Source organism: Candoia aspera, chromosome 2 (genome assembly GCF_035149785.1).
Source record: "Candoia aspera isolate rCanAsp1 chromosome 2, rCanAsp1.hap2, whole genome shotgun sequence".
Classification (NCBI taxonomy): Eukaryota; Metazoa; Chordata; class Lepidosauria; order Squamata; family Boidae; genus Candoia; species Candoia aspera.
In genome coordinates, this window is record NC_086154.1 from 61269607 (window position 1) to 61291655 (window position 22049).

Here is a 22049-nt window from a genome sequence, read left to right on the forward strand (position 1 = left end):
CTGTACTGGTACCCAGTAGGCTTCCAAGTGTGATTCAAGGTGCTGGTTGTCACCTATAAAGCCCTACATGGCATAGGGCCAGACTATTTGTGGGACTTCTCCCCCATTATTTCTGCTCACCCTACCAGATCTAATAGAGAGGGCATGTTCCATGCCCCTTCCCTCAAACAGTGTCATCTTGCTGGACGCCAGAGTTGTGCCTTCTTGGTGGCAGCACCTGCTGTATGGAACAAAAGGCTCTGAAGATCTGTCTGTTTCCCCAGGCCTTTGGGCCACGAAGTTAGGAGAGGTCTGCTGTTGTTGATGCGTTTTCTTTTTGTGATTGGGATTTATTATTTTAACTTTGGGCACTATGATTTTCATTTGTGATTTTTGTTTTAATCTCTCTATGCTGTCCAGAGGCACTTTTGTGACATGGCTGGTCATATAAATTATTTAAATAAATAAACAAAATTAAGTAAAGGTCTTAAAAATAGCCTATCATTGGCCAGTCATGAGCCTAAGTTCCTCATGACTGGGCAGCTCTGAAACTCAAAGTGAAAAAACAGGAAGAGACGAGACAAGATGATCAGGGTGAAACACAATGACCTTTTTAAAAAATGAGATTTTTTAAAAATATAAATATGCCTGCAAATATAGTGTTTGTACGGAATGCTTTCAAAGCATGTACTCAAGGTCAGTTAATTGGTTATGCTTCATGGAAAAAGAAGAAACAAAATGTAGTAACTTGGAAAATAATGTTAAGGAACTTTTGATTAACTATGCAAAATATCCCACGGCAGAATTTATATAATGTATTTAGTGCTGATCCGTAACCATAATAAAGTTAACTACCTTCCTACCTACAATGTTTTTAGATTTGCCAAAATGGATTTCCCAGTTGAATTCAGTAGCAAAGTACTTGCTTGCTTATGTGCCATCAAATTGTGCTTAGTTTATTAACATGATAAAATGATAAATACTGCATTATTTATAAAACAAAGATAAAATGGTATTTGATTTGGTGGAGAGAACTGTATTGCATATGAGTAGAACTGTCTTTGGCGCTGCTTTTAATTCTAATGAATGTATTCTGAGGAAGAATTGTAATTCCATAGCAACCTGAGTCCTGGAAAGAGCAATTCTATTGTCAGAACAGTTTTTACTACAGAGATGCCATCTGGATTATGCTCATTTGTCTCGTAATAGCTATGCTGTCCCTGCATGAAATTCACATCTGGGAAGGCTCTCAAGTAATCTTGTAATCATATTCCAATTTGCACATAGGATATTAATTAATCAAATCATATTTAAACCGCAGATACTGCAAAACTTCATATTACGTTACTGCCTGTTATACTAACATGTTTAGGACAGATGATCTTTAAAGAGCCCAAAGACTAGAAATAGAATAAGTCAGAAACATCAATTTTTAAGCACATAGATTTTCACATGTTTGTGAACATGTTTCATTGACTGACTTCCTAAAACACCTATGTGTGAGTTTGTTTTCACAGGTATTGTCAAATGTATCTTTTCTGAAAGTAATGTGTTGACATTTCCACATAACAGAAGACATCTCACAAGTTCATAGGCAGAAAACTGAGATTATATCAAAATGACATCATGATGCAAATTCTGCCCTTATATGCTTGCATCCCAATGTCTGATCATGGATTTTCTGTCATGATGCACATTATATCACTTGTCTCCCCACCCCAAGGTTAACTGTAAACAAGTCTGAACCAGTCAGCTTATAAAGGATATGGCAAACCATCAATACATATATTACAGAGGGCACAAGAAAATTGGGGGAAATTAAACAAGCACATTTTGATGCTTGACTATAGTTCTGTTCTGGCCAGTCCAAGATACAAGCACAGACTAAGGAAGTCATTTTCTCTGGTGAGGATGGCACTGTGCCCTAGCACCATGTGACTGGCATTACACATTCCTTTGAAATGAAGATATCTCCCATGCAGCAGTTATAACCCAATAAGCAGTCTCCTTCTTAAAAAATAAGACTTTTATCTTTACAAGCAGCAGAGCAGCTGCCAAAGAAAGGTAATGAACTGGGATACAGAGCCTTTTCATTTGAAGCATGGAAGATCTCAGTCTTTTTTGGCCTGCTGTCTTTCTGCCAATAATTGTCAGTGGCTGTGCCCTGGAGATTGATTGATTGATTAATTAATTCAGTTTATATAGCTGCCGATCTGAAACCAGTGAATAGGATTAGGCCTGCGTGGCACAAAAATATCAAAGTTGAGGGGAACATTCTAAAGATTGTTAAAAGAAAATGTTAATTAAAATTCCAGGGTGAAAATATGAGTAAATGATTCAAGTATAACTTTGAAGTTACATGAACTGCCTTGATTGCTTATTTTATTATAAAATAAAGAAATGAATCCATACATTTATTCTAAAAATAAATGGATGCAAGTCAATGGATAAGATACCTCAGAGATCATATGAAGTCAGTCTTTTCCCGAAGTTAGATGAAAAGAAATACTAGATAAATATCAAAGTCCTTTGAACATATTCCCAACTTCCTGTAACAGACACTGACCTACCCTTTTTCACACACTGCAGATCTAGCAGATAGTAACTCCCAAGTAATTAATTTCATTTTCACAGACTAAACACGTGAAATTTCTTTTCTACCTTATTTTGTCTTCTTCAGTCTTCCTTCTCTTTTTATTTTCCTTAGATTGCAAGTTCATCTGTCATTACCGATGCCGTGCTCTAATCCGACTCGACTGCAGGGGTCCCAGATATAAAAATGAACAGAATGAAGGCAATGAGCAGACAGTAGAAAAAGACACCAATGTGGTAAGAAACAGTTTTGAATAGTAATGCAATGAGGGGGTTTTTGCATGGATATATTGGAAAGGCAAAGAACATTCCAAAATAAGGCAAAAGATCCAAGAACCAATCCTTAATATTATCTAGATAAAGGATTTCATGTAGCAAGCGAGTTGCTTCTAAAATAACCAAGAGTCAACACTAGACTGAATGGGTCAGTGGTCAACTTAATAAAGTGACTCTATATTGCACTAAGTGCTCCCTAGTATGTATAACTAGAGCATAGACTCCAGCATCTCCTCACCATTGGTCCTGTTTTGCAACATCACAGGGTTTTGCAACATCACAGATTGCCCCTGGTTTATAAGCACTTGCAAACATTCCCAGTATCAAGCTTAGTAATAACACTCCAACAAAAAAGGGGGGGGTATTATTTACATGGCACATTACTATAAATAATCTAATGTTCCTCTATCTGGTTGAGAGAATTTTCCTAAAACTGAGGGGAAAGGTTTATTTTACCCACAACATACACAATATTATTCTTCTGTTTTCAGTACAATCTGAGGCTTGGCAGAAGGGATCATAAATGTGTCAGTATGGTTTTGGAAGATCCAGTTTCATCCTGTGATGGCAGTGCCACTCCCTACAGCTGGAGCTTGATGCTCCCAAAATGACCTTGGGGACATGGACTCACAAAAGAGCAAGCACCTAGACAGGCAAGACCCCATCAGACCAGCTGGGAAGGTTCACCGCAATTAACCTTGTCATGTATTGGAGCTGTAGAACCATATCACTTAGCAACATCACTCATATGCTATTCCAAGAGAATAGATCATCTAGAGCCCGTTAACGGAAATATATATCCAATGCTCTTCTGTTTCTGTCTGTTATGCATAGTCATATAATTTAAGCTACTAGATATCTTAAAAGCCCAGCTGGCTTGCTATCTCTTTCCCTTTTAAACAAGGGAAGCAGCACTGCTTTACTTAGATTTAATTGCTTGGGGAACACTGCCATTTCAGAATGCAGGTTTGGAAGTGTTTTAAAATTTTCTGTCATAGCAGGCAAGAGGTTGGTTAGATTTTTGTCCCTTTTGTACTATTTTGCTCCTACTATACAGTTCTTACGTAAGGAGCATTCAGATGTGCTATCAATGCCTGCAATCTGAGATGATGATCCCTCTTCTCTCTTGCCTTAAGCCTGAGACTACTCAGTTCTGTGGTATGTAGTCCAACCAGCCCTTCTGGTATTGGCTCTTATTTATTGTCACAGTGCCAATAAAGGTTTGATTGATATTGTCACAGTGGTTGAGATGCTGACCTAGAAACCCAGAGGCTGTAAGTTCCAGGCCTCCTGTAGGCATGAAAACCAGCTGGGTGACTTGGGCCAGTCACTCTCTCAGCCCAACCCACCTCACAGGGTTGTTGTTGGGGGGGAGAAAATAGGAGGCAGTATTAGGTATGGTTGCCACCTCGAGTTATATATGAAAAAGGCGGGATAAAAATCTAATAATAAAATCTTGAGTTTCCACTGCGTAGTGGAAAAGATGGAAGAGATGTAGGGCTACAATACCATTCATAATTATTACATATGTATGTGCTGTAGCGATAGTGCCAGTTCACCTTCCTCACAGAAAATCAGCCAAAGATTCTGTATCATAACGTTCTACAGACTGCAGAAATGGCTACGTTAGAAATGGGATTCTTTTCTAGTTTCCTTCTGAATCCTACAGTGGTAGACAAAAAAAAGTTGCCCTGATTCTTGTTCCTAGCGATCAGAAAGGAAAATCAATTCGGTTAAAGAAAATAAGTTTAGCGTTATATTCCTCAATAGAGCCGCCGACCATCGGAGGAGGGGGAGGGAAGAAAAAGACCGCTATTCCGGGAGGGCTGGAAAGGCGCGCTGAAGACAAAGCCAGCAAGCGTGACGCCACCTCGCGCGCGGCTACTTGGACGATGAAATCACCGTAACCTCCCCACGAGGAGGAAGCGGGCGGGGCTCCTGGGCCGGGAAGAGGCGGAAGGGCTCCCACCGTCACCCAATCAGCAGGCGCGCGCGGCCTCTGTCTGTTTCAATTCCAACGGCTGCCGGAGGGCATGCAAAAAGAGGCGGTGCTTCGTTCGCCGTCGGCTCCTCCTCCAAAGCCGGGGTTGTTGCTGCTTTCGCCGCGCGCCTGGCAGAGGGAGAGTTGGGGCGCTCGGTTGTCCGGCGGCCAGCGAGGGTAGAAGCGGAAGCCGAAGGGTCGGTCTCCTTAGCGGTGTCGATTCGAAGGGGCGCCGCTAATTTCCCAGTACTAAGAGGAGGAGCGGCTGTGGGGAGAATTCCCGCGGCTTGAGTTCTCGGGATCAGCGTTGATTGCTCGTCGCGCGGGGGAGTTTTGCGAGTGGATCCGAAGCTCCGCGGGCGTGGGACAGAGGAGCCCGGGAGTGAGATCGGGTCGGATCCTCTGAGGAACGGCAGTGCGAGAGGAAGCTCCCTGTCGGGTCGTCCCCCGCTGCTGCCGCTCCTCCTCCTCTGGCGAAGTAGGGCATGAGGGAAAGCGACGCGGCGGCCACTCCATCCTTCGAGATGACCTGGAGCAGCACTACGAGCAGCGGCTACTGCAGCCAGGAAGACTCCGACTCGGAGCTGGAGCAGTACTTCACGGCCCGAACCTCGTTTATCCGCAAGCCCCACAAGGAAAAGGTAAAGGGCGCACACAGCCTTCCCTCCCTGTTCCCAAACGCGGCTCTTCTCCCGCCCAGAAACCTCCGAAAAGGGTGGTGGTTAGAGTACTTGTCGCGCTGCTATCCGTTGCAGTCTGTATTTTACTGTGAAGAGAACGAGCAACACGGGAGTCTCGTTTTCGTTTGCAGGGCTGGTATCTATTGCATTTCTTAAAGGTAAAGGTAAAGGTTTCCCTTGACGTAAAGTCCAGTCGTGTCCGACTCTAGGGGGCGGTGCTCATCTCCGTTTCTAAGCCTTGGAGCCGGCGTTGTCCATAGGACACTTCCGGGTCATGTGGCCAGTATGACTCACGGAACGCCGTTACCTTCCCGCCGAAGCGGTACCAATTAATCTACTCACATTTGCATGTTTTCGAACTGCTTGGTGTGCAGGAGCTGGGACGAGCAACGGGAGCTCACCCCGCCGCGCGGTTTCGAACCGCCGACCTTCCGATCGACAGCTCAGCGGTTTAACCCGCAGCGCCACCGCGTCCTTACTGGCTCGTTTATATTCTTTACGTGTAATAGGGGTGGTAGTATGTTTTGTTAAATGAACTTTACCGACCCTGATACCCCCCCCCCCACTCCCCTGTGTTCACTTATTCTAGTTAACCCACAATATAGCTTCAGTCTTCTTTGCTGTACAGTATATTAGTCCACAATTGTTCTGTATAACCAGTATCTGAACCCAGCCACGGTTCTTTAGGGGTATTTTATTTTATGGCTTGTTGCTTGAATCCAATCAGTTGTGGTTTGTTTCACAAACCATGTCATAATATGCATATATAACAGCCACAGAGTGCATGTTTATATTTATTTGCTGCTGTCTAGTTTCTGTTGATGAACCTATTATCACTTTCTATTCTTTGATAAGAATAGAAATAATGATATTTGCTTCCCATCCTGTAAGTTACATGCACAGCAGTAAACTAAGGAAGGCTTCTTAGTTTGTATGTTAGTTTGGTTTGTATGTTTTTGCTTTTCTTCTGTGTGCTCCTAATACAATTACTCTGCTCTTTCACATGATATCAGTAGAAGTCATTAGAAATAGGAAAAAGGAAACTCAAAGTAATGACAGATAAGGAATTATACCTTAAAAGAGTCAGTGTCTTGGAGATCTGATCATAATGCAGCTTTAATAAACTTCATTCAATAGCAAGTGAATACAGTACTCATTTAAGGAGTAGATGCTATAATGTACTGGCATAATGATCATTTGTTCAGTTTATGCAGGTTAAACTAGTTGGCATATGGTTTGAAAACTCAACCACTTCGTTGTAAAATGTTTTGTTAATGGGTTAAGTTTGTTGAGGAGGATTGGAATGAAGGTACCTTTGGTTATGTGATGCCACCAAATGAAGATTCTAGAGATTATTCCTTTAGATTATTTCTAGTTTATAAGAAGCAATTCACAAGATCTATAGGCTTTCATATATTCAGAGATAAAAGTGGTATGGAGGTTATTGACACTGCCATATGTAGTCTATAGTTGCTGTTTGCATAGCTCTGTCCTGTATGCTATTGTGCTTAAGCTTGTAGGAGATACTTTCAGATTGTGAAGTATTGCAATTTGTTGAATTTAGAAGTTTTAGGGCATGTTTTTATAGGATACAGTATGTTCACATAAACATGTAATATAAAACAATACATAGTCTTGCTACACTTTATGGACATTAACTGAGGCTAAGGGGGGCATCACAATATAGAGAATAATTTTTTTGGACTCGGATAGGAGAATATTGCAGAATAATAGCTTCCAAATAATTTTCCTTCACCTTACTGTTGGGCCACAAAACAAAATATCTAGTTTACCTAAACACCCATTGAAAGCAGGTGTGATCATCTGAATTTAAGGAATGTTGTAAGACAATGGCTTGTCTTTAACCTTGCACTAACCCATGATAAGATCATCTTGTGCATGACTTAGTGTGTGATGTATTAGCCCAGTCAGACTTGTGGTTTAGAATATGTGAATCAAACTAGTCTGAGCTTTTTGCATGACAGTAACTGGAGCCTTCCATATAAGGGAAGATAATGCTATTTATTTCTGAAGGCAAAAAGCCATTTAATTCTGCCTTAGCTTTCAGCAGATCCTTTCATTTATTTGCACTGGCAATAACAGGCAGCAAAATTAACTGTTCATTATAAAACTAAGTATGGATATAGAGTTAATGTGCACCTTTGAGAGACATTTAATTGGAAGATAAGAGAGACAATAATCATAATTAAGGAAATATGATAGAGCAGAGTTGTGATACAGTCTGCCTGCATTAGACAAAAAGAAGGTAAAGAGGGAAAAAGTTGGGAATATAATATGTAATATCTCTTAGTTCCCAGATCTAGTAGCAAGTCAGTCCTGAGAAGTGGGATTAGCAACTCTGAATCCACCAGTAAAGAATCTGTAACCAGTGTGAAGTTTTTCACATGATCTAATGTCTTATATGAAGTTTAATTTTGTAAATCTCTTCCAGTATGACTTGTTCCTTTCCAGAAAGAACATGCCTATCTTGTCTGACCTGTACTGGATAGAGGTAGTAAATCAGAAGTTTCTGTAATGAGTCTGAAAACTATAGACTGACAAAGGGCAGGAATGAATGGGGTTTTTATTAGTGCCCCATCTGTGTTTTTCAGGGTATGGAGATAATATAGTATTAAACTTTTTGCTGAGATCAAATAGTGAACTGTGGGTATCCATCCTGAAAGAAATCAAAGGAGTTGGGGTACAGAGAATGACATTTTCTGTAGCAGTCTTCTCCGTCTGGAACAGCTTGCCTCCAAGGCCAGATGTGTCCCAACTTGGATATTTTTCCACAAAATGGAAAGTTATCTTCGGGAAAGAGGGAGGTATTTGACCATTGGTAGCAAGTTTTTATTAATAGTTTTATTATAATGGCTTTAATTGCCTATTATTTTTCTATATATTTTACGGATCTTTTATTGTCTCTTTATAGTATTTATTGTAGGCTGCCTAGAGCTGCAAGAAGAGGCGGCATACAAATAATTTTAAGTAAATAATGGATGTGTAAATAATATATATTCCTCCTAGCATCCCAGAGCCAGTGAAATTAATTTATTTGAAACGTGTATAGCCGTCCATCTTAAACCAAACTCTGGGTAGCTAACAATCAAGAATAAAAGCCTAGGTAAAGGTAAAGGTTTCCCTTGACGTAAAGTCCAGTCGTGTCCGACTCTAGGGGGCGGTGCTCATCTCCGTTTCAAAGCCTTGGAGCCGGCGTTGTCATAGACACTTCCGGGTCATGTGGCCAGTATGACTCACGGAACGCCGTTACCTTCCCGCCGAAGCGGTACCAATTAATCTACTCACATTTGCATGTTTTCGAACTGCTTGGTGTGCAGAAGCTGGGACGAGCAACGGGAGCTCACCCCGCCGCGCGGTTTCGAACCGCCGACCTTCCGATCGACAGCTCAGCGGTTTAACCCGCAGCGCCACCGCGTCCCTCCAATAAAAGCCTATATACACATTAAAAACCAAAAACAACAAAACCAATGGCCAAAATTGTTTTTAGTCCCAATTATTTCCTTTGCTAACAATTGATGATTTATGGCAAGTCTGCTTTCATTATATTTGGGGGGGACACTCCAAAATGTACCTGTTCATTTGTGATGTGGAAGTTGCTACAAAATTGGATGAAGTTGGCCCTAACCTGCTTCGTTAGTATCTGTTAAATGTTAAATTCTGGATGTCTCTTCCATCTCCTGTGAGAAGGCAGTTTCCTAATGTTATAAACTATAGGCCTTGACCTACTGTATTATTTCATTTAGCATGTATTCCTAAATAGAGTCCAATGGATATTTTGCAAATAGTTTCAGTGTTGATTTCTGGGTAACAGAAATATGTTTTTAATGAAAGGGGAGAAGATACGGTAAAAGTCCACCCTGGATCATAAAAGAAGGAACAATTCTGCTTAACTCTGAAAATTACCAGAAGTGATCCAGGTATTTAATGTGGAGATAAATAACTTCACAGTTGGAAAGAGAAGCAATTATATTGGAGAATGGGTGGGTTTATTGTTTATAATAAGGTGCTGTTGGAAGCTATATTTGACTGAAGGCCATAGTTAATGGTTTCATGTAAAATAAAAGTAAGTGGTAGGATGTGCGTGATACACAATTTGGTGTGGGATGAGCAAGAATATGTTCTTTGTTCATATTATAGAGATTATTATAAACTATATAAAGCTGAGTAATTTCAATCTAATCAGCTCTAGTAAACATGGCTTTTGGCACAAATTGTGGGAGTTGTAGTCCAAAGCATCTGGAGATCGTAAGGCTGTTTATCCCAGCGTGAAGGTCTTCATAATTCTATCAGCAGTTTCAACTCTTGAATTACCAGATGTCTGGAATGTTTGATTCTGTGTTGGTCTTTCAAAACGTGAAAGGAACTTTAAGAAAGCAGAAGGTGCTCATCTTTGTGAGATGGAAGCTATATTTTAGTTATCAAGAACGGTGTTACAGTATTGCCTGTTATACAATATTGACAAGATGATTAGCATTTTCCTAAGGTTTGAGTTTTTTCTTGGAGGGAAAGAATGAATTACAAGAAGGCAGAGATTATATGATTTAGAGTAAAAAGAGCAAGAAAATAGCAGATATTGACAATGATCTTTCACCTGTATGAAACTCAATAGTTGCCAAAGTGTTTCTATAATCCTAAACACAGAACACTTTGATTTCCAAAGTAAAACAAATGCTTTACATTGCTTTTTGGTGCAGTGGAGATGAAAAGGGAGAGGTTTCCTCCCCCTTTGCTGGGTAGAGATGGGTTTGTTCTTTTCATGCAGAGAAATTTGAAATTACCATGTCATTACCAGTGGCAAGAACAGCTGGGGATTCCCTTACAGGGAAAAGGATGTGGAATTGCTATTCCATTGCTGTTACTGATAGCAGGTCCCTCCTACTTCACTCCAAATTCATCTGGTTCTTGCAGTGGAGGGAGCTTGAGTTGCTACAGTATTTTGTGGAAAAAATAATTCACATTCATTCTAAATTGAATAATGGATGGCTGGGATCTCCTGAGATGACACAAGTAAAGTCTTGTAATATCACTGGGAATTCTTTCAAGCCAGTAATACCTAGTAGAGTAGACAGTCCTACATAGAATGAGTTCAGCCACCTGTAAATTAGATTCATACCTCTCTTGGCTGCAGCTTGGGAAAAGATAACAGCATGGGCAAAAGAGGTGATGAACACATCCTTAAGAGAAGGAGAGATGTTGGCAGCCTTAGAGGAGGCAGTGGTATGCCTCCACTCAAAAAAGCCATTACATGACCAGACTGCCGTAGGCAATTATTGACCAGTGTCCAACTTTCCTTTTTTAAGCAGGGTTGGTTAGAAGTACAACTACAGAGGGCCCTGAAAGAAACCAGTTGCCTGAATCCTTTTCCCATTGGGACTCAGGCACAGGCTTAAGGCTGAAACTATATTAGACACTCTTGAGGATGGCCTGCAGCAGGACCTGCACAGGTGTAGTACACTCTTTCTAGTCATATTAAATTTCTCGACAGGATTTGATACCATAAGTCACTGCTTGCATATTCCATTGTGGAGCATTTCAAAGTTCAGCCCTCTCCCCATCCTTTTAAACCTCTACATGAAGCCAGTGAGGGAGGTCATGCATTAGTAAATGTTGTCATCAATATACACATTATACCTAGCCTTACCTCTCTGCCCCGAGCCAAGCAGGAGATGTAGTGTTGCATTTAATGCTTGGAGGCTATGGGGGAATGGATGGGGTGGAACAGACTGAATTCCAGCAAGACCAAGTTGAAGTTAGTACAGAGGCCTTCTGGATCCATAGATGTTCTGTATATTACTCTTGATGGAATGAGACTACATGTAAAGCAATAGTTATACAACCTGAAGTTTTGGACTCGCAGCTCCAACTAGACTGGCAGGCAAAGGCCACAGTCAGGAGAACCTTCAGTCAGCTGTAGTTGATCCACCAGTTGTGACCTTTCCTGGACTAAGAGGCACTGAAAACATTATGCCTTTGTCATCCTATAGCTAGACTACTGCAATTCATTCTACATAGGGCTGTCATTGAAAATAATCTAGAAGCTACAGTTGGTACAAAATTCAGCTACCTGCTTCCTACAGGGACTAATTAAGCATGTTTAATTAAATGACACCTATTCTGCAGGAGCTTTACTGGTTGATGATAGGCTTTTGAGCCCAATTCAAGGTGGTGGTGATTACATATATAGGCCTATATGACTTGGGCACTTGTTATCTTCAGGATTATTTGCTCCAAGTACAATCTATTACCCAAAGCTGAGAGAGAGAGCATTTGTGAGATCAAGCTGGCCTTCTCAGTTGCAGTTCCCTTAATTCTGAACACTCTGCCTCTTGAAATCAGGATGGCCCCCATCCTTTTGGTATTTTGGAAGCAAATGAATACCTGGGCCTTTGAAAGGGGTCTTCAATAACTGATAGTAACACAGGAACATACATTTTTGTTGTTTGATTTTATTTATTAAATTTTATGTTTTTAATATTATAAGCCATTTAGATTCAATGAGTAGGTAGCATGCATATTGGTTTAATAAATAATTAAAATTTTGCTTTTTGAATCACTGTGCCTCAGGGACCATGTATGTAATTCATTCATTAATATAGAGGACACTGTTGGATCTATTATGATCTTCCTGTGGATATTACAAAGGCAGGTGGTTGGCTTTTGTATAAAACAAGCATAGTGGAATCCTGAGCATATGTTAGTATGCTGTATATTACAGATTCTAGCTTGCAAAGAATATTAGGAGTCTGTAAAGCTAGGCTTTGGTTGTGCTAGTGGAATAAAGGCCAAAATGACTGTTAATATCCTTATTGTCACTTGGGGAATTCTGCATATGACATGAATACAACTGTGGCTGGCCACTAGTCTGTACCTTCTCTGTCTTACTAAAAAAGCATTATGTGAAATCCTTGATTGACAAGGGCCACGATGGGTGGCAGAGATCAATACTTATCGCTAATCAAGTAACAAACATTGTAACTTGGAATGTACAAAAAGTAAATAGAGAATATGAATTAATCTATGAAAGAATAACTAGGTTGCATATTTGAGAAACAAAGAGAAAGGAGGAGGGTGTGATCTGATTGGTCTGATGAATCCATATTGGGGAAGTTAAGATGTAGGTATAATTATGAAAGAAAGGACTAAAATTTATGTCAGAAAGTTTGAACTGGTATCGTCTAGGTCATGAGCATGTATAAAAGAAGAAATCTGTATGTTGGTGATAGTGGCATGTTATGTTCCACTGAGTGATGGTAATGAAAATCAGGAATTAATTTGTGGGAAATTGATTACCATTCTAAAAGGTAAAATATATTTAGCTTGGTCATATGAATGGATGGATGAGAATGGGATGGGAAGTACAGAAAAAGGTACTGGATATTTGAAAGCCCAAGAACTAAAGAGAATGGTGCTTGTTATAAATACCTTTTCTGTCTGTCTGTCTGTCTGTCTGTCTATTTATTTATTTATCTATCTATCGCATTTTTCCACTGCCCATCTCAACAATGACTCTGGGCAGTTATGTACATGTTAAAGGATGTCTCTGTGTGTGTATACATACACACATGTGAAAGGAATGAATGTAAATCTAAAAGTGATTGATCTGATTGCTTGTGATGATAGATTGGGACAATTACTGAAGGATATTGTGGATCCTGGGGAAAATTAGCATGGAGGAAAAAAAAATACTGTGAAGTAAAAGTAGAAAACTGTGTGGAAAACTATTAAAGAATTGATAAGCTCCTAACAGAATGAATGGAAAGTGGATGCAGAAGCTTCTTGGAACTAACTGGAAAGAATTCTGTTACAGAGCACAAAACAAGTGTCTGGTGTTATTCTAATAGGAAGTATAAAAAGGGATGATTGGTGGAAGAGGATGCAGATAAGGAAAAATGCATATAAGAGAACAATTGTTGCAAAAAAAAATTAGGTGATGAAAAGTTACTGAAAGTTTAGAAGAGAAAATTTGCAAAAAATGTAGCCAGACACAGCAGGGACCAATTAAAATTAAAAGGGAGAGAAAACACAGAGGCTTTGACAGAAATAAAATATTGTTTTGGAAGTGGGTGAAAGAGCCCAAATAAGGACCCTCTGGTAGAGTGGATGGAATTAAAAATACAAATGATAAAATATTTGAAACTGAAATGAGGGAATGTGTATTTTAGAGATTTGTATAGTAATGATAGTGACATGTTGAAGAGTAGATTTGAAACTAATGTTACAGACATTAATGTCCAGGAAAAATGATAGACTCATAAATGTTATGAGAACGTTGAAAAATTGCAGGGCTACATGTACAGATAAGCAAAAGTTGGGAAATGCCTTATGACATTTTTGGGGGGAGGGGATGTGCAGACCAGATTATGACTCTTCAGCAAGTCACTGGTTAATGTAAAAATGTGAGATTTTTAATTTTTTTTAAAAATTATTTTATGTTGCTTATTTAGAGAAAGTATGTCACAAAATGAATAGGCTTGAATTATGGAACTGCCCATCTCAACAAGTCTTGTGTAAATATGAAGAGGAAGTTTGATTGCTGAATGTGATGATAAAAATAAAGCATGCATGAGAATAAATGGGATGCTTAGCAAGTGGTTCATTATTGAGGGAGTAAGACAAGGTTTTATGATGTCTCCATAGTTGATTAATGTATCTGTGGATACATCTACTATATCAGGAATAGTTGTTATGACCTTAGAGGTTTGTTGGTTGGGGACATGAATGTATAGGTTCTTGTGTATGCTGTGTTGTTGGCTGAGAATGTTTATTGAAAGACACAAAAATAGTAGTCTTTAACAGTATGCTTCCCATTTTGTTACATGGAAGTAAGAATTGGATATGTCGGGAAAAACATAAGTCAACTGCAGTATGAATGAGGTACTTAAAATATATTGGTACTATATATAGTAAAACCAGAAGAGAAAGGGTCAAGAATATATGGGTGTTGAATGAATGGATTTAATACAAATGTGAGTGACAAGTACAAAAACATATATTTACATAGGTTGGTCATATAGCAATAACAAACCAGGACAGGATTACTGTACAAAACAAATATATGAAGGAAGTGTAAATAGGTTGGGAGGAGAGAGAAGGCCAATCCAATTGTGGTTTGGTGGAATTTTTTTCTATCCTCAAAAAGAAAGAGGGGAGAAGTTTAAAGAACAAAAGGCAGTGGTTGAAGTGGGGTATGGATGTGGTTGAAGCCAAGATTGTTTGTATGCATAGAAAAGTATGGAGAAGCTTTCCAAATAATGTTGGTGAAAACTAATTTTAATTATTATTATTACTATTATTAATTGTATGGCATAGCAGTTCGGTGTTCGTGCTGCTTTTTTTCTTCCTGGGAAATCCTTGTGAGGTCCAGCAGCCAGATATGTAGACTATTTAGCCGTGACAAGTCACGTTGCCCGGGGTGCACCACGAGGAGGCTAGTCTACATTGCACCAAGTTGGGCTGAGAGAGAGTGACTGGCCCAAGGTCACCCAGCCAGCTTTTGTGCCTAAGGTGGGACTAGAATGCACAGACTCCTGGTTTCTAGCCCACACCTTAACCACTAGACCAAACTGGCTCTCTTTCTTTTTAGGCCATAATGCCTTTAGCTTAGCATTTCTTATTCCTTTTCTGTTCATAATGTTGCTTACCTGAAAGGGAATAGTGTATGTATGTATATATGAATGTAATCATGCTGGTATGGAGAAGTCCAGATTTTGATTTAGCATACGAACCTACAGGTAGGGCGGATCTTGTTACGGTATTTTAGAAATTGATAATTACTAAGTTCTAACAATTATGAAGGATATATTCAAAAATATTGCATTAAAAATGTTTTTAAAAACATGGAAACACAGTTTCAGTTACAAATATTAGACTGGACTTTACAAAGAATTCTTTGTTTTTTGGAAGAGGAGATGGATGTGATTTTAAATGTTAAGATCTATTTTATAGTTTATTCTTGCATAATAGACTTTTGATTCACATAACAATTCCTACTTTCAGAAATAGGGAGTGGAGATAAAATAACTATGATATTATAGTTATATAATATAGCAGTTACAGTGTAGACTGCTCTTGTTTAATATTAAATTCATTATTCTTAGATTGGATAACAATAGAAAATTATCTAAAACTTTTAAAACAGAATATTAAGATTATAACTATTTTACTGATCCAGAGGATAATTAAAAAGAACTGCAAAATAATAATAATAATAATAATAATAATAATAATGTATTACCTACAGAAACCTTGCGGAAGCATCAGGAAAACCTACTTGAGGAAATTGAGCAGCAACACTTTGATTTGAAATAGGGAATTGAAAATGAATTGGTCACATCGTAACAGTTCCAAAACTGGCAAATTCTCTTGAACTGGAAACAGTAGTATGGTTAGTAGTTGTCCATCAGTGGTACACATGCCACGGTTGAGACTCAGAAATAGTTTAGGTGGGACACAATAAATAATAATGATCTTGTAACAGAATACCTGTAAAAACATAAATGTTTTTTTCTTTAAAAAGTGGCATTTTTGTTTCTCTCACAAAACATTCAGATTCTTGGATGGTGATTAGTAGAACTTCAGTTAGAAAAGGTTGACAACTGCTGATCTAGTAGCTCCAATAAAAAATTCAGTGATATTTGAGAATAGTGAACGTTAGTACTAATCTAGAAGTATGATTTGCCATTGACCTCTCTGTTTGAACAAGCTAGATACAAGGGTTGTATATGCTAGGCAAAATTTACTTAAATACAATAACAAAGTAGGTGCAGTTGATTTATGTCATATTAACATGGGCAGTGAGTGTTTTCATAAAAAACAGCATGCTTAAGAGAGTTCTCCATCTTGGGTCCTAGAGGCAGTTCTGTATCATGTAAACAGGATATCCATGTCCCTGACATGCTGTTCTTGTGGATGGGTGGGATCCTCTATCCTATCCAGACCATCATTCACTTCATTGTCCCACCCTTATGGATTTCCTCTTGCTCTTTTCCACAGGACGCAACAACTTCCCATTTTGCTCATTAGATCAGATCATTGTGCCTAGGAAATGCTCCTTGCCCTGATACACCCAGCTTCCTGCAAGTCAGTTGTAGTTAGGCTTTACTGGATTTCTCATATTTCATATAACCCTCTGCAGGATAGTGAATTATATATTTATTAATAAACTAATTATTCACAATTTGCTATTCCTGAGACTGGTTTAATTAATAGGCAAAAAGAAAAGAGCTAACAAAACAAATTGCAAGGAAACTTGTAGTTTCTGGAAAGTGGCTGGGGCAAATGCCAGAATTCTCTCAGGCACTGAGTAACGACATTGTAAAAGTCTTAAGATAGTTCTATTTAATGGGTTTTTATTTTCTTATGCCTTTTGTTACATCTACTTTAGTCATAAGAGAACTAAAATAGAATTTTTCCAGATTCTGATTTGAAACAATATCACTATATGTGTAAGAGAAAGAGATAGGTTAACAGAAAAAGTTTAGTTATTAAATAGAAGTTATTTTGGTGGGTGAAGAAATGCAAGAAGGTTGTGTAATTCTTGCAAATGATTAATGCTATATGGGTAGTGTGTTGAGGTGGAAAATTAAAACAGTAAGATTCACTGTACACACACCTGCACAGTTCTTTGGAAGACAGTAGAAAACTATGAGTCATCCTTGAAAGGTGTCGCTTTATTATTTTCCTTAAACAAAGGAGAGGTATAACTGTTTTGGAATATTACTCTGCCCCTTGTACACTTTATCTAGGCTTTAGTAGCAGCGGAACTCCACATTAAAGGCATGGGCCAAAATGAAATAGGTTAAATATATAGTGAACATTTTATATATTGATGGGGAGCTTCCAGTCTACCATTTGTATGCAATCTGAAGCACATTTCAGAGGCCATTCCCTCTCACTAGCAAGAGCTAGTGCTTTAGTTGGGAATCCCATGTTTGGCTTCCCCTTTACCTTCAGGAAAGGTAAGAATGGCTGAAGCTTGCAAAATTTGGCGCTCCAGTTGATCGGTGGGAATAGTGGATTGAACGGCTGTGCCCAGGTTCAGTGGACAGAGCTGACAGCGCAGTAACTTTTTTTGGGCTCAGGCAGGTTTTCCTGAAGCTCAGAAACATTCTCCGGATCAAGGAGAATACCTGGAATCATCCCATCTGTCCTCTGGACGGCTGCTTGCAACCAGAAGATCGCAAACAGCATTTCGCATTTGACTGGTAACAGCCAGCTGGGAAGTAGGGATTTCATCATTTTCCAAGCCACGCTGTAGCCTTAAAGGGACACTAAGACCGGCCACCCCATTTTTAAATCACCAATTTGTATTTTTTTAAGCATATGTACCCCAAGAGAGGTAGAAAAGAACCAGCAGGGAGAAGCTGGTTCTCTTGGTGCTTAATGTTATTTTGGGGATTACTTTTTAATTTTTTTTTAAGTTTTGGGTTTCGTTTTCCTTCCAAATATAAAGGAGGTTTGAGAGTAAACAATTGTCTTCCTGTTACTATTTTTGAATTAAATTTGAAGATATTAGCATTTTCCTACACATTGAATTGGCTGATTTGAACCTTCAGCTTTCTGTTTTCAGTTTCGCTTAAGAACTGTCTGCTATCTCACTTTTACTTTATGTAAACACACTTCGGAAATCTTTCAGATCTTCGACTTTTGCTGGCTAAGCTCCTAGGGGGCACCATAGTCTACTGCGTGAGACATGGAGGATTTCAAACAGATTCTTTGACTTCCACCAAGACCTTAAACAGATTTCTTCTGACTTCTATCAAGCTTTTATGCAAGATATTCAGGACGTTGTGTAAAATATGAGATCTAAAATGTGCCATCAGGTTGGAGATGTGGTGGATGAAATTGAAGAATTTAAGAGCGATAGAAAGGGTTTTTTTAAGACTGTTTGTTGTTTATTCGTTTAGTCGCTTCCGACTCTTCGTGACTTCATGGACCAGCCCACGCCAGAGCTTCCTGTCGGTCGTCAACACCCCCAGCTCCCCCAGGGATGAGTCCGTCACCTCTAGAATATCATCCATCCACCTTGCCCTTGGTCGGCCCCTCTTCCTTTTGCCCTCCACTCTCCCTAGCATCAGCATCTTCTCCAGGGTGTCCTGTATTCTCATTACATGGCCAAAGTATTTCAGTTTTGCCTTTAATATCATTCCCTCATGTGAGCAGTCTGGCTTTATTTCCTGGAGGATGGACTGGTTGGATCTTCTTGCAGTCCAAGGCACTCTCAGAATTTTCCTCCAACACCACAGTTCAAAAGCATCTATCTTCTCTCAGCCTTCCTTATGGTCCAGCTCTCGCAGCCATATGTTACTACAGGGAATACCATTGCTTTAACTATGCGGGCCTTTGTTGTCAGTGTGATGTCTCTGCTCTTAACTATTTTATCGAGATTTGTCATTGCTCTTCTCCCAAGGATTAAGCGTCTTCTGATTTCCTGACTGCAGTCAGCATCTGCAGTAATCTTTGCACCTAGGAATACAAAGTCTTTCACTGCTTCTACTTTTTCTCCCTCTATTTGCCAGTTATCAATCAAGCTGGTTGCCATAATCTTGGTTTTTTTGAGGTTTAGCTGCAAACCAGCTTTTGCACTTTCTTCTTTCACCTTCATCATAAGGCTCCTCAGTTCCTCTTCACTTTCAGCCATCAAAGTGGTATCATCTGCATATCTGAGATTGTTAATGTTTCTTCCAGAGATTTTAACTCCAGCCTTGGATTCCTCAAGGCCAGCATGTCGCATGATGTGTTCTGCATACAAGTTGAATAGGTAGGGTGAGAGTATACAGCCCTGCTGTACTCCTTTCCCAATCTTAAACCAGTCCGTTGTTCCGTGGTCTGTTCTTACTGTTGCTACTTGGTCGTTATACAGATTCCTCAGGAGGCATACAAGATGACTTGGTATCCCCATACCACTAAGAACTTGCCACAATTTGTTATGGTCCACACAGTCAAAGGCTTTAGAATAGTCAATCAAACAGAAATAGATGTTTTTCTGAAACTCCCTGGCTTTTTCCATTATCCAGCGGATATTGGCAATTTGGTCTCTAGTTCCTCTGCCTTTTCTAAACCCAGCTTGTACATCTGGCAATTCTCGCTCCATGAACTGCTGAAGTCTACCTTGCAGGATCTTGAGCATTACCTTACTGGCATGTGAAATGAGTGCCACTGTTCGATAGTTTGAACATTCTTTCGTGTTTCCCTTTTTTGGTATGGGGATATAAGTTGATTTTTTCCAGTCTGATGGCCATTCTTGTGTTTTCCAAATTTGCTGGCATATAGCACGCATTACCTTGACAGCATCATCTTGCAAGATTTTGAACAGTTCAGCTGGGATGCCGTCGTGTCCTGCTGCCTTGTTATTAGCAATGCTTCTTAAGGCCCACTCGACCTCACTCTTCAGGATGTCTGGCTCTAGCTCACTGACCACACCGTCAAAGCTATCCCCGATATTGTTATCCTTCCTATACAGGTCTTCTGTATATTCTTGCCACCTTTTCTTGATCTCTTCTTCTTCTGTTAGGTCGTTGCCATCTTTGTTTTTGATCATACCCATTTTTGCCTGGATTTTAAGACTGAGCTTGGGATTTTTATCGAGATGCTGGATGAAGACTGGATAGTGGAGTTGGAGAAATCTAAGAGGGAGAGTGATCTGCAAGCCATAAGTAAAATTGACTTTCTGGTGGAATGCCATGAAAAGAACCTGGAATCTTTGAGCGGGGCAGTTGGGCTGTTTGATTCTTTCAAGAGAAAAGCTCTGTGTACATTGTGAGGATATGTAACTGCTCTGGTTTATTTTGAAGTGGGATAAGGGTTGAATGTCCATCTGGTTTGCTTTAAGGATTTGATTGATGATATTTGCTCTTAGAGATTTGGATTTACTGTTTTGAATTGTCTTTGTTTTTTGGGTTTATTAAGATTGGGATTATTAAAATTGTATTATTAAGTATAATAGACAACTTATGTGCTTTTTAATTTGATTCTTATACTAGACAGAAATGTATAGAATAGTGGTAGGAAGGGAATAATTAAATAGGTGTTATCTTTTGGAGGGGAGAAAGATGTTTAGGAGGTTTATATGATTTTTTTTCTTTATTTTAATATAAGGGGGAGGAGTAACTGTACTTAGTGATTTTTATTATGTGTTAGAGTGGAATGATTTATAGAAATAATGTAGTGTTTTGGTTTAATATAGAGTAAGAGATTGATTATGGAAAATTTTGGTGTATCCTTGCTGTTAAAAGTCAGAAGCCACATCTTTTTGTAATTTTGAAAATTTTTTCTCTTGTGTTTCTTCACTTTTTCGTTTTTTTTTTTTCTTTTCAGTTTTTTGTTTTTCTGTAGTTTTTATTCTTCTCTTGAAACTTAATAAAATTTACTATAATAAAAAGAAAATCTTGATTTGGAAGTGCTTTTTAATTTTTTTTTTAATTAACTTGCTTATTATCTAGAAAATACTCCAGGGCAGCATATGAAGACTATCCTCCATGTTCACCCTCTAAAATACTTGCATGCTTTTGATTTAATGATTTACATTAAAAAAAAAAACATAGACACCTGGGATGAAAACTGTTCAGATAGGTTGATAAAACGGTTGCTCTTAGATGCCAGCTAAGAGAGTGCCAAATGCAGGTGGCTTCTCTGCAGAAGTGGTGCTTCTGTTTTAACTCTTTGCATGGCAGAATATTATCCTGTAATCTGTGGTGCCAAAAGTTATTTTTAGGCATAACCAATCTTGATAAATAGGGTTTTTTTATATGCTTTTCATTCCATTTAGTATGGCTGTTTTTTTGTGATTACCTTAGTAATGACCAGACTAATAGAGCCTCTCCCAAATAGCTTCTTAGATTATAGTTTTGGCACTTCCTTTCCTTACTTCAAAAACATAGGGGAATTGGCAATAGATGGATTGGTGATTATCCTTTAAACAATTTGGAAATTCTAAATAGATGGACCTCTCAGGAGGCTGGAATACCTTATTTTACGCTGCTTTCCCCCACTGGTGTTACTGATGTTTGTGCTCATTTATATTAATACTGTTTTTATTATGTATCATTCATTGTAAAACTCTCTAATTTCAATTGGAAAAAAATGGCATAAAAGTTTATTTTTAAAATTGTCAGTGTTTTGGTAATAAATGCATGAGATACGTGTCTCGCTAAGAAATTATAATTATTTGGCTGCTCTGTCTGCAATTCAGTTTGTTTACATTATTTGCAAAATTTTGTATCCCACCTTCCCTCCAAGGAGCTTTGCGTAATTTTATCTCTCAACAGCTGTGCAGTGAACTTAGATGAGTAATGCTGATTTGCCTAAAGCCACCTACAGGGATTTTAATTCAGGATTACCACATGCAAACCTTGCATTTGAATTTCTGTATCTACTGATTTAATTAGACAGAAATCCTTACTTAAAGTTTTTTTGTTGTACAGTTCCTGCATACATGTAACATACAATTTAAGCATAAATGCATGTATGTCTTGTCTCTGAAGGCTTCTTTCTGCCTGAGGAAATGGGAGCCAATCACATAA

At 38.9% G+C, this 22049-nt stretch overlaps 1 protein-coding gene across 3 annotated transcripts in view; it reads left to right on the forward strand.

Moving 5' to 3' along the window:
* Positions 1–22049, forward strand: part of RASSF1 (Ras association domain family member 1) — a 44169-nt gene that overhangs the window by 13452 nt on the left and 8668 nt on the right. Inside the window, exon 2 of one of the 3 annotated variants that reach the window (XM_063291962.1) lies at positions 2687–2808. In XM_063291962.1, coding sequence (XP_063148032.1) covers positions 2687–2808 — 122 coding nt within the window. Of the gene's footprint in view, positions 1–2686; positions 2809–4935; positions 5470–6581; positions 6649–22049 lie in introns of those variants that run through there. The other 2 variants (XM_063291963.1, XM_063291964.1) reach the window with 2 other exon arrangements.